Source organism: Acanthochromis polyacanthus, chromosome 19 (genome assembly GCF_021347895.1).
Source record: "Acanthochromis polyacanthus isolate Apoly-LR-REF ecotype Palm Island chromosome 19, KAUST_Apoly_ChrSc, whole genome shotgun sequence".
NCBI lineage: Eukaryota > Metazoa > Chordata > Actinopteri > Pomacentridae > Acanthochromis > Acanthochromis polyacanthus.
Genome location: NC_067131.1, coordinates 10555263 through 10567268, shown reverse-complemented (window position 1 = coordinate 10567268; position 12006 = coordinate 10555263). Strand labels below are relative to the sequence as shown.

At 39.8% G+C, this 12006-nt stretch overlaps 1 protein-coding gene across 1 annotated transcript; it reads left to right on the top strand.

Annotated features, from left to right (window-relative positions):
- Window positions 1–774: 774 nt before the first annotated feature.
- On the top strand, window positions 775–7035 carry LOC110959315 (probable phosphatase phospho1). The gene is made up of 2 exons (XM_022206121.2): window positions 775–891; window positions 3906–7035. The coding sequence occupies exons 1-2, from the start codon at window positions 879–881 to the stop codon at window positions 4688–4690; spliced, it is 798 nt and encodes a 265-aa protein (XP_022061813.1). The 5' UTR covers window positions 775–878; the 3' UTR covers window positions 4691–7035.
- The last annotated feature ends 4971 nt before the right edge of the window (window positions 7036–12006 follow it).

Here is a 12006-nt window from a genome sequence, read left to right as displayed (position 1 = left end):
GTTCTTGTCCAGAAAGCTTAATGACTTTGATTGTGATTCAGTGTTAAAAAGCTATAAAGGGGAAACTTCAAGAATAGGGAGCAGATTGATCTGCTGACTATTTTGTAACTCACAATGATTAAATTCACATCATGAATTTTTGCAAGTTTGTTCATATTGTAAATGTTTGATGATTTCCCTCAGCCATTTAATCTGAAAATAAATGAGTTCATAGGTAGGCGAGATATGGGCCTTTTAATGTTTAGGCATTTTATCTAGTAAGTGTTCCTGTTTGTTTATTAACTGGCCCCTAGCCTCCTGTCATTTAGCCTAAATGGTCCTCAGGTAGCCAGCATAGTCTAATAGCAAGCTGTTCTTTCATGATATTCAATATTATATGATCTTGTTACTGGTTAATTACTGGTATCCCAGAGCTTCATCAATCTGCGTTCTAAATCATTCAAAAGGACAATGAATGAATCCAAAATAACATTAAAAGCACACTGGGCAGCCTGTGATGGTCGGAAATGAAGCTGAAGAGAATGCAGCAGAAGTGACGGATATTACGACAAAATAAAAGAAAGCGAAATGTGGCAGTGGATATAAAACAAGCTTCTGCCTGATTATTTTGCCTTAGAAAGTCACTTTTGATTATTTTAAAGTTAAAGTAAATCTAAAACGCATATCATATTTAGCATGGCTGAATGTTCGGTTGCGCTACAGAACTTTTATTTTGAAAGGTCACAGCGGATGCTCTGTGTTCATGCCGTGAGACTTGATGCAGCAGCTTTAAATGGGAAAACCCTCTGTGCTGCTGTGGGAGTCTCCTTTAAAAATCTTACCGCGTCATTGGGATGCGGTTGCCGGAGCCGGGCACCTAGCCGACCATCCCCGCTCATATGCCCACCACCGGTAGGCCTGTTTTTTCTCCGTCTTAACCATCATTAATCTCTATTTTGCATCCATATGTGCGGGTTTCCAGTTGTTTTGAATGTGCATCTTATTGTGTCGCCGCTCGGACATGCAGGGACTAATGACTCCTGACTGAGCCTCGCTAATGACTTTCACTGTAACCTCTCACACACAGGAATAGCGCTGCAGGGTTAAAATTAGATAGCTTAGTGTGTACATATGCACTATTAATAATGTAGCGGCTGCTGGGGACGAACAGACAAACTGCAGGTTGCAGGCTGCTCTCATGTTATTACACTGAGCTGACATTGACATGGTGTACATGCAGTACATCAAACCGTGCTGTTTCACTTTGAGGTCTGTATTTTTAGTGGTTTGGTCAATTTAATCTTTAATTATGGCACCAAGCTCCAATGTTATCTTAGGGTGTTAATACTAAAATGATAGTTGGATTTATTCTGGTTGTAGATGTTTATTAAACCTTAGACTATTTTGGCACATACCTGCTTAAATGTTCATCTTTGACGATTCCTGTCATGGATATTTTCTATTCTGGATACTATAAATCATTTTTATTGTGTCATAGTAGCTTCATGTAACAGGTTTTTAATTCTCATTTGTTTTTTTTTTTAAAAAGGGACTCAGAACTTTACTTAAGTAAAGTAGAAATACCTCAACATCGAAAGTGCAGGAAAAATCTGCATATTGTTACCAAATATTCTTCAGCATCAGCAACAGATGTCATTGCTGTATCATAGGACTGCTTCAGTTGTTGATTACTTCCTCACTTAATTCATTAGTTGTTTGGTATTTTATAAAATTAAAAAAAAGACAATTATGAGCCATAAAACAAGTCTTTTTTAACCTTCAACTACGGTATATTCAGTTTACTGTCATAGAGAAAGAAAAAAATCCAGATAAGATTCAACTTTTAGAAGCAGGAATCTCAAAACATAGATTTCTTTCCTCTTAAACAATGGCTCAGACTGATTAATTAATTATTGCAGCTCTACTTTGTTATTAATAATGCAGGTTAGTGATGTGTATGAAGCATGTAAAGGATGTAATCAGTACAAACACATCATATTTAGTGCAGATGATGTGTAAGAACTCCTAACCTATGCCAAATACCTATAGGCTACATGCACAGACTTGCTTGAAGTATTCTATATCCTTATTGATTCCAGCTCTTGTATCTCAGAAACTCCCTTTTATGTTTTCTTATTGACCTTTTTTCACATATCTGACTTGTCACACCAGGGAAAGCACACGTGGAGAGACTAAGATTAATGATGAGTCTGTTTCTTTAGCTGTCCTAAAACACACAATAGCAGGATCACCCCTCAGTGGATTTAGCATTGATACACCTCAGTGCTTTTCCTGCTGCGACATGTAAGCATGTCTGCAGTGGAAAAACTCTGTTGTTTCTGTTCGTGAATGCAGACAGAAATCTTTTCCAGACTTCGAAATTGTGCACAAGAATGTAAACAAGGAGAGGCTGCAGAAATGAGAGTTGCTGCCTCTCTGCTGAGGTTGCTTAGTTGCATTTTGTTAGGACTGGTGCTGAATTTTTCAACATTATATTTTATGTAACAGATTAAAAGTCAGTTACTAAGAAGTTGGGGCATCAAAGTTGATTTTTCAGTCACAAGAAACCAAAGTGTTGGTAAATTCAGAGACATCATAAAGGACAGAAAAAACACCTAAAGAATCTTGAATAGAAATATATGGGAGAGCTCTATGACAGCAAAGATGGCGTCTGTATTTCACATGTCCCGCCCCTTCCTGTAAATAACCAATCATCTGTCTTATACCAGCTGAACCAGAAAACATCCAGCCAATCCTGTTGTGAAACTGTGCTCATGTGTAAACCCATTTTAAACCTAAATTTAGTGCAAAATCACCCAACCTTTTAAGTGTTTTTATCATATTTTGTTGGTAATTGTAGTTTTTATGATCCGGTGACTATTGAAATTGCACTTATGCTCTTTCCTCATTCATTTAGATAGAGGTCCAGTCCTGTTAACCTGAAATAACTGCCCAGTGCTGTTGCCAAAACGGCTGCTGAATGGCGAAACATGTCTATAAAGTCTTTGGTAAATGACCTATAGCAAGGCTAGCTATCTTGTAAGCTTGGTTTTTACCTGTTTTACATTATTTGTCACCTTCAAATTACACTTTTTGATGGAATAATATTGTTTATATGGTAAAAAATGTGCCAAATAAGCAACATTTTCTGGTTGTATCTCAAAATGTTAGACGTTGTTCGTGCTTTTTGGCTGTATCATGGAAGAAGAAAAGGTGCAACATTTTTACAAAATACATATTCCTGAAAAGTAGTCACTCAGAATTATACAGTACATGAGCCTATTATCTTCCCTCCCACTTCCACTGCTGGTTTCGCTGTACCGCTGCGATTTGCTCCACTTATGGAAAAGGTATGCTGTGTTACAATCAACTCTCTCTTTGCTCAAGTTAAAACATTCCTGCAGAAGGAGAAGCCTTGTGCTGTAGATCTATCAGCTATGTAAATATGGGAATGGCACCGGCCCAAGATCTGCCATGTATAAATAAATATTCCTAAAGGAATGAAGGAATGTCTGGAGCAGCCATTTAAAGCAGCAGCCATTTAGTCTTGATCATAAAGTAAAACGGTTTGGGTGACTTTGAGGTCGTTTTCTCTCACTAAGTGTGATGAACATCCTGTTTATGTTCTCCTTTTGTTTAATTTAAACTCTGTTCCCTTCCTTTCCTCTTGTAAACACGTGTTTCCCCTTCAGCTTATAGGCTAATTAAGAGTATTTGTGCGTTTTGATGTTTCCTCAGCTCTGCGTGATTCAACGCTGAAGTTTAATTGAACACAGTGTGATTCAAACTGTAATTGCTGGCTCTTTCGGCCTCTTCACGTTTTTATTTTTAGAGTGAGATGCAGTAAAACAGACTCAGAATCTGTTGTCCTTGACAAAGAGAAAACCTTTCTGACTGTTTCATTTCTCCCTCCTGCTTTTTTATAGAGAGGGACCACTCGCCAAAGATGACAGCTCCGTCAAACCCACCTCATGCCGCTCCACAGGAGCAACGCTTTCTGGTGTTGTTTGACTTTGACGAGACCATCATCAGTGAAAGCAGTGATGACGCTGTGGTGCGTGCTCTGCCGGGCCAGAAGCTCCCTGACTGGCTGAGGAACAGCTACAGGGAGGGTCACTACAATGAGCACATGCAGAAGGTTTTGGCGTATATGGCGGAGCAGGGCGTGTCCAAAGATTCCATCCATTCAGCTGTGGTGAAGATCCCACCGACTCCTGGCCTCCTGAACCTCTTCCAGTTTCTGCAGAGCCACCAGCAGGACTTTGAGCTGGCTGTGGTCTCCGATGCCAACATGTATTTTATTGAAACGTGGCTGGAGCACGCTGGGTTTCGCCACCTTTTCAGGAAGATTTTCACAAACCCGGGCAGCTTTGATGCGACCGGCCGCCTTGTGCTGCTCCCTTTCCACTCACACTCATGCTCCCATTGTCCCGACAACATGTGCAAGCAGGCGATCCTTCGGGATTATTTGTCGGGAAGGCAAAAGGAGCGTGGCGGTGCTGCCTTCCAGAGAGTGTTCTATATTGGAGATGGGGCCAATGATATCTGCCCCTCTCTGGCTCTGGAGCCCCAGGACACAGCCTTCCCCAGGAGGGGCTTCCCAATGCACAAACTGCTGCTGGAGGTGCCGCAGTTCAAGGCAAACATAGTTCCATGGGTCAGTGGTGAGGACATAATGGACTCTTTGAAGAAAATAATGGAGGAGAGATGAGATCTGTGCGTGTCTGTGCTTGTGAAAGAGGAGGGAAAATGCAGCAAAAGTGCACCTACCCTGGTATTGGTGAAAAGCAAGATATGCATGATTTTAGCCCAGACACAATTGGTACAACTTATAAAGATGTAACCAAACAATAGTTCTGCATTTTGGAAATACACGTCTTGGTTTTGTTGCAGAGAGTTAGGTGTCTGTTGAGAAATATGTTAACTTTTTTCACTCTTTTTTGCTGAACAACGTGAACTAACATGGCAGTCTGAGAATTTTAGAAGCTCTCCAGGCAAGCAGTTCCGTCTTGTTTGCAGTCTTTATGCTAAACTAAGCAGCATATTGACCATGCAGACAACAGAATGGTATCTCTTAACCAGAAAGCAATGAAGCTCCCAAAATGTAGGACTATTCCTTTAGTGCTAGCCTAGTATGAAACCCTAATGTAATAGTATTTATGGTGTATGCACTGTTACAGGTCTCATTGGAATGCAAATGAATAAGCTCGCAGGTTCAGATGATCATGATCAATAATGGACATATGCAGTATTGATTATGCACTTCGTTCTCAAGTCTGATCAAAATGCTAAAGAACATTTCAACCAAAGTGGAGTCTGATGTGCTCTGGAGTGAACTGAATCAGCTCATCTAACAAACCATCAGTATGAATGTAGTTTACGTGTGAATATCTCACTGTGTCTGACGTTTCTGAATCTGTGTGAGTGTAGAGATTACAGCTTGAAACTGTTCCATCGTTGTGGGTCCCGGTGTTGACAAGCTTCTTTTTAAAACGCCATCGAAGACCTCGACGACAGACGCATAAGTGGGATCAGGTGTCGTAGCGCTACCCGGAACAAAGGACCACACATGTCGCGTCGGGCAGGGACAAGGACGGCGTGGAGCAGGAGTAAGGTGACAGGGACTCAGGTGCAGTACCCGTGCATTCTACACCGCCCGGCACTGACACCTAATCCAGGTCTTGATTATACAACTGTAATCTACACCAGCAAGAGATCCAGCAGGAGAGCCGCAGCCATACACCTGTTATACACTGTTTCTCTGACACAATACAATAAAGGGTAATGTGAAGTACTAATTTTAGATTTTAAAGTCCTTTTGTGTAGGTATTAGCTCACATCCACTGTACCCTGAAATTTATTGGTGACAAAACCTTAAACTAGAAATGATTTGTAGTCTTTAACACCTTGCTTATGTACGAATGTATAAACTACAGTATTGTGAGTGAATAGTATTAAGGGTTTTGGTATTACTAACTCAACATCTAACCTCACTCTGCCTCACTGAAGTCATGACATGGCGAGAAAATATATTTAGGAAAATCTAAATGGTGTCTGTTTTTAGCATTTTAAATTTTCTGTTCAGAATCAAGAAATGGAATATTTTGCTTCAGGGTCTTATTTCCATTTTTTCCATCCTGTTTGCAACAAACTGTCCAAATTACTGTACAGCTGAGGCATGTGTACTGTACATGTGTTCATTTTTGCAGCCTGTTTAACACTGTTTTAACATTTTTAGTAGGGATTCTTTCAAGTAACTTTTAAAGAAAGCTGATAATTGAGGATATACCTGCATTCATTTTGTATTTAAAATCATGTTTGTCAAGCCATTATACTTAGAAATGGGCAAGTGGTGGTGCTGATGAAAAGCAGTGCAGTGGTATGTTTGTTAACTCATGAAATAAGTCGAGCCTTAACAAACAACTTAAGTGCTGGAAATGTCCTTTAACCAGTGTTTTAGTTTCTCAGGGAGTAGAGAAGAAAACAAGCAAAGATAATACTACTAATATTAATAATATATGTGTATAAAAATGTGTTCATTTGCACTCTTCACGCTAAGAACAAAACGTTTTATTTGTGACTGAAAAGTGTGACCCTGACATTCTTTTAGATTAAGAGCTAATCCATTAATGCTGTATGATTAGGAGGTTCTAGTTCTGTGAGCTTTCCTCTGTGTGACACTACAGTTGTTAGAAATATAATACAGCAGTACTTTACTTCAGTTAAATGTTTGTGTACCTGTCTAAAGAGTTTTGTGCAATAATTCAAAGCTGTATACTTGATATAAAACAAGAGTTTAAACAGGAAGAAAAACTTTTCAGGGATGTGAATCGAGCCCGGATCACCAAACCGTTGTATTTTTTAACAAAACTTTAAAATCACATTATAACAACCAAATAAAATGATTCTGTGTTAGCCGAGACTGTGGTCAACTAATACACTACCTTTTTCATTTTTGTGGTTTGCTGTACATCAAGTGTGTGTGTGCTGAATCAAAAATCTAAAAGTAAGTGTGTACAGCATCATTGTAACGGGAATATAAAGCCATTATCTGACTATGTGCTTCTGTTGTGTGATTTGTAAGTGTGACCCAAGACTAATACAACACAAACGTATCAATTAAAGATCAGTTAAAAGTCCATTTCGAGGTGTTTGATCACATGAGTTAGCCAGATTTTAATCGGACTTTTTAAATTTAAACACACGCTGATGTAAAAAGAAAAAATACATATATAAATAAAGGCAAAAATTAGATTTTCTTCCACATTTATACTTTCATGATAGCCTAGCCGCGCTAGACAACCCACGGCAACGAATTTAATTCTCTGCCAGGGTGGGTCTTGTTACCCTCCATAAGGCTCGAGGCTGGATTCTCCTAAAACTGGCCGGACCAATCACCATGAAGTGTAGAGTCAGAAGGCGGGCGTAACGAAGTGACGACAGAGGCGTGACGATTCTGGCAGAAACAACAGAAATAAACAGTTATCTTTCGACTCGGCTTTGACCACAGCCCTTAAAGATTTGAAGCTAAAATTCAACTTGAAAGATAAACAAAGGACGGCACTTAAGTGTTTCATTGAGAAGAAAGACGTATTTGGACTTATGCCGACGGGATATGGCAAATCCTTAATATACCAGTTGGCTCCACGGCTCCGTGCCTCCTCTGGTTGGGAAGCTAATGGGACTTAGCCACAATCAGCCGGTGCTCTCGGAACTACGTCAGCCAATTCATTATATACCTACCCAATTGCTGCAGAGGGATTTGATAGACAACCTTTTAGCCCGCCTCCCTCCCTGTCGAGCTTCCCTGGACCCTTGTGCCGTCAGAAACATGGGTATAGCGTGGCTAGGCTACTTTCATGACAGTTTGGCAGTGATATTCAATTTATTTTCCTATATAAAAAATAAGTTTAAAACATGGGAAATGTGTATTAGAGCTGAATTTGTGTCAAGTTTCAAATGTATGACTTCAGGAAAATAGTGAGAACAAACCACCAAGAGTGTACTGATGCTAGCATGCTCACCTTTATTTCTTTAGAATTCAACTTGGATTCTTTTTTATTAGCTGCTTCCACTGTCAGTGGTAGTAACTAATAAAAATGGTGAGATTAGGTTGGTGTGTGACATTTTTTCAGCCTCTGAAATGGGACATGCCAGAAATAGAACCACTGGGTGAGTTATTTAAATCCTCTTTCAAGCAAAATACCGGGAAATCTGCTATTATAGCTTCTTGTTACTGAGTCTTTGCTGCTTTTCTTTGGATCATGGAAATCTTTGGAAAAGAGCCAGTATCTATAAACTACTTTCAACTTGAGTTTCCTAAGTTAAGAATGAATTATGAAACTGTGTTAAAACTGCACTTGTAAGTTTGTGCTTAGCTTGGGCCAGAAAACAAAAAGTTATTTCTGTATGTCTTTGTTGATGTTACTGGTTTTAAATTGAATTTATTTAAAGTGAAGTCTGGAAGAAATTGTAAGAAGATGGGGAGTGACTGAAGAAAGATGATCTTTCCTCCCAAAGTAGATGATTTAGCTTCAGATGAGGGAAGAGATGTGGAATTAGTGGAGTGATCTGAACCAGTTTGTAATCTTGCAGAACTACATCCAGCTAAAGGTCAAAGTGAAGACAGAAGGGCAGGATTAAAGGAGAGAGAAGGCAGAAGTGATGAGGTGGTGCAGATAGAGAGCAGGCGGTTCGTGGCAACATGAACAGATATGGCAAGGAGAGAAACATCATAGCATTTAGGTGAAGGAGTAAAGTTTGTGTGTATGAGAATGCAAAGAAGTCTAGCTTTTTTTGGGTTTATTTGTTTTTTTCAAGTTTGTTCTTAATTTTGATAATCTTTAAGATAAAAACAACACAAATGTTTTCACCAATAAGAAAAAGTCTGACTTTAGTCAGCATTTCAGCAGCTCCTTAGAAATGTTCCCTTTATCATTGAATCCCATTATATAAACTGCATGTCTTTATTTTTTTCCCCACAAAAATCAAAACAAGAGGAATTTGAAGTAAAACAGATTTTAATGATTGCACTGTGAAAACCAATTAGTCAAGCTAAGAAAGCATATTAAAGAACACAAAGATGGAGCTTAAGTGGTACAATTTACACCATTATTCCCAACTTGATGATTGGTAACACCTTAAATTTGAAGGTGACATCACTGAATCACCATCAAATGTGGTGAAAATGAGACAATAATCACAAGCAGAAACCACTTCACTGCATTCCAAATTCTGTTTCCTGGCCAGAAGATGGCGCTAAGTCAACATATCTCTGTATTAATGTCTCACGAGTGTCCTCTGTGAATGTGACTTTGGTCAGTTCTGTACTTCAATCATTTACGCTAACTGGGACTTGTGTTGATTAATTAAGAAACAACGTGACAACATTAGAGTGACGCATCCTTCGGCATAAACAGCAGGGCTGGTGTAAATATGTGAAGCATCTCTCCGAGGTCATGACAGTGAAGGCTGGAGGCTGCAGTGAGTGACATGACGTGTGGTCTTAGTGTGTGATCCATGTCACCATGTGATGCTGCTGCAGTCAGTCCAGCAATTTGTTGATTCAGCTCTGTATGGAAGTCGGCCTGTTTGTCGCTGTGTTTAACCCGTATTTCCTCTCTCCTCTCTGTACTGCCGTCTTCTCTTCTGGTTTGACTCCTGTCAGATCAGATACAGCCACTCCATTTGATCCATCTTTGCATCCAATCTCTTCAACATTGTTCTCTCCCCCTGATTTATTCTGTCACTCCGTCCCTCGGGTGATTCCATGTTATTGTTGTTGTCCACTGGTATATTTTCTTGTGTCACGTCCAGGACGTCTAATGATAATGACACAACAAAACGCTGACAATACAGAACACTTGTAGCCAACTCTTACTCTGCTTTTCTATTTATTTATACATCATCCTCCTCTGTAAAACACATCTGTTGGTTCTGTACTTTTTCACCTCTCAGTTTAAATGATCCCAACAGTATTGATCCATCAATTTAGGCCATATTGAGCCAGAGGGACGAGTACGTGCTGAGTCTATTATGGTTAAATAGGCAAAAGATAACTTGCTGTCCGCCCTCAGTGACCTCCAGAGGTGGGTAAATGGATAGAAAACCCAATTAACATCAATCCGGTGGAGAATGATGACAAATCGGATCCGAAACTCGCCAACGACAGCCTCAGCGCCTCCTGTTGTACCTCCCTGTCAATATCCAGATATCAGCTGATACAGCCCGTCCTCCCAATAATAACACAAGACACTCAACTGTTGAAATGCCTTAAATTGCTAGCGCAGTCCGATGATTGCTTTTATGGATAACCCCATCGATTCTTCTCCATTCAATTACTCCCTCCGAGGTGAAAGATAACTCAGTTAAGGGACTTGGGCTTTGTAAGAGGTCACTCTGAATTAGGATCCAAGCTTCCTATGCCAAAATGCTATCAGTCTGATTAGAGTTTTAAGTGTTTCCACTCCTCTGAGTTTGATTTTTCTGGTTGATAGTAGTAAGAATACAATGGCAGCCAAAAGTCAAGGTAATAGCTTTGAGCAGGAATCTCTCCCTGGAAGAAAAAAGTCAGTTAGCAACATGGAGAGGAGGGAGATGTGTGGCCTCTCTGAGCTGACGTTCGTCTTACGTCCTTGAGATGAACCGGAGAGATAAAACAAAGATTCCTCCCCTTGTAGGTTGTCAGGCACACAAAAAACAACAATGCTGGAATTGTGTCTGTGTGTCCTTGTGGATGTCGGTATCACAAAATAACCCTCCCTGCACAGTGAGATGCTTTCATTAATTTATCTGTGTGAGGAAAACTGACAAGAAGCAAAGCAGCGTGTGTCTGAATGCAGCACAAAGTAGAACACATAAGGACCAAATGTTTGTGCTGAAAGTAGTTAAGTTATTAAATCGATGCTCTTGGGGTTTAGATTTGCACTTGCATAAAGATTGAAGTATGGAAATAAATGAAGCAATTAATCTCTAGTATGAGTCCTGGATTTTGCAATTCCCACAATGCAACTAAATCCTTCATTAGAGCCTTGATTCTTCAAACCTTTGCATATAGTCTGATCGTCTTCTTGGACTTTAGAAAGCTCCCTCTAGAGCTACAGATGACACTATACAGCTGTTTTTTCATGTTAAGTAGCAGCCTATAGGCAGCTTGTTTAGTGCATTGTGTGATAGCATAAAGCAAAAAGTCCCCTTTTGTATCCAAACCCTGATGGAAGAAGATGAAACAAACTGTCAGTGTCTGTTCAGTGTCAGACTATAAATATACAGTACAGGGTCTGAAAATTTTCCCCTTTTCAAAAAGTCCTGACTCTTATTGCTGTACAGGAAGGAGCCAGAGAGGTTGCAGTGAAGCTTAACGTTCTGCACAAAAGATGTAGGTTACTGACATGTGTAGGACCACATTTTTTGACATGCTGTGCTGCACTGAATGCTATCTGCTAGAAGTTCATCCCTGTGGTCCTTCATCACCAGATGATGCTTCGTGTCCATGTAGACAAAGATGAGTTCAACATGTGGCTACAGAACAATGAACCGTGGTATATAGTAGCAGAACTGGTATTTCTAATATAGCTCTTTACCGTTCTTCTGCAGATATGTAAAAGGTGATGCATGCAGCCAGTGGTGCAGTGAGACACAAATGTAGGTTTGAAAATGACAGGAGGTCAAGTTGCCTTTATGAGCCAGTTATCATTCATCAATATATACAAATCTGGAGGGAAAGCTGTTCAGTAGAAATGTCTGTCAGCCTTACATATTTATTGTATTAGCGGTAAATCATTTGTTGAGTCCGGTGTGTGTAGTTTTGCTCAAAAATTTGATTTTTGAGTGCAAACCTTTCCTGTTGTGTTTGATTGCACAGTCAAGGCACAAATTGCACAGACCTTGGCATGTAGGGTGAAAAAATGGGGGCACTTCCTGAAAATGTGACTCAGCTTCCAACATAATACTGTTCTGTAAACTTTATCTCTCTGACTGCGATACACAGGAGGAAAAATATAGAGTAGTCAAAGACAGATCTGATGA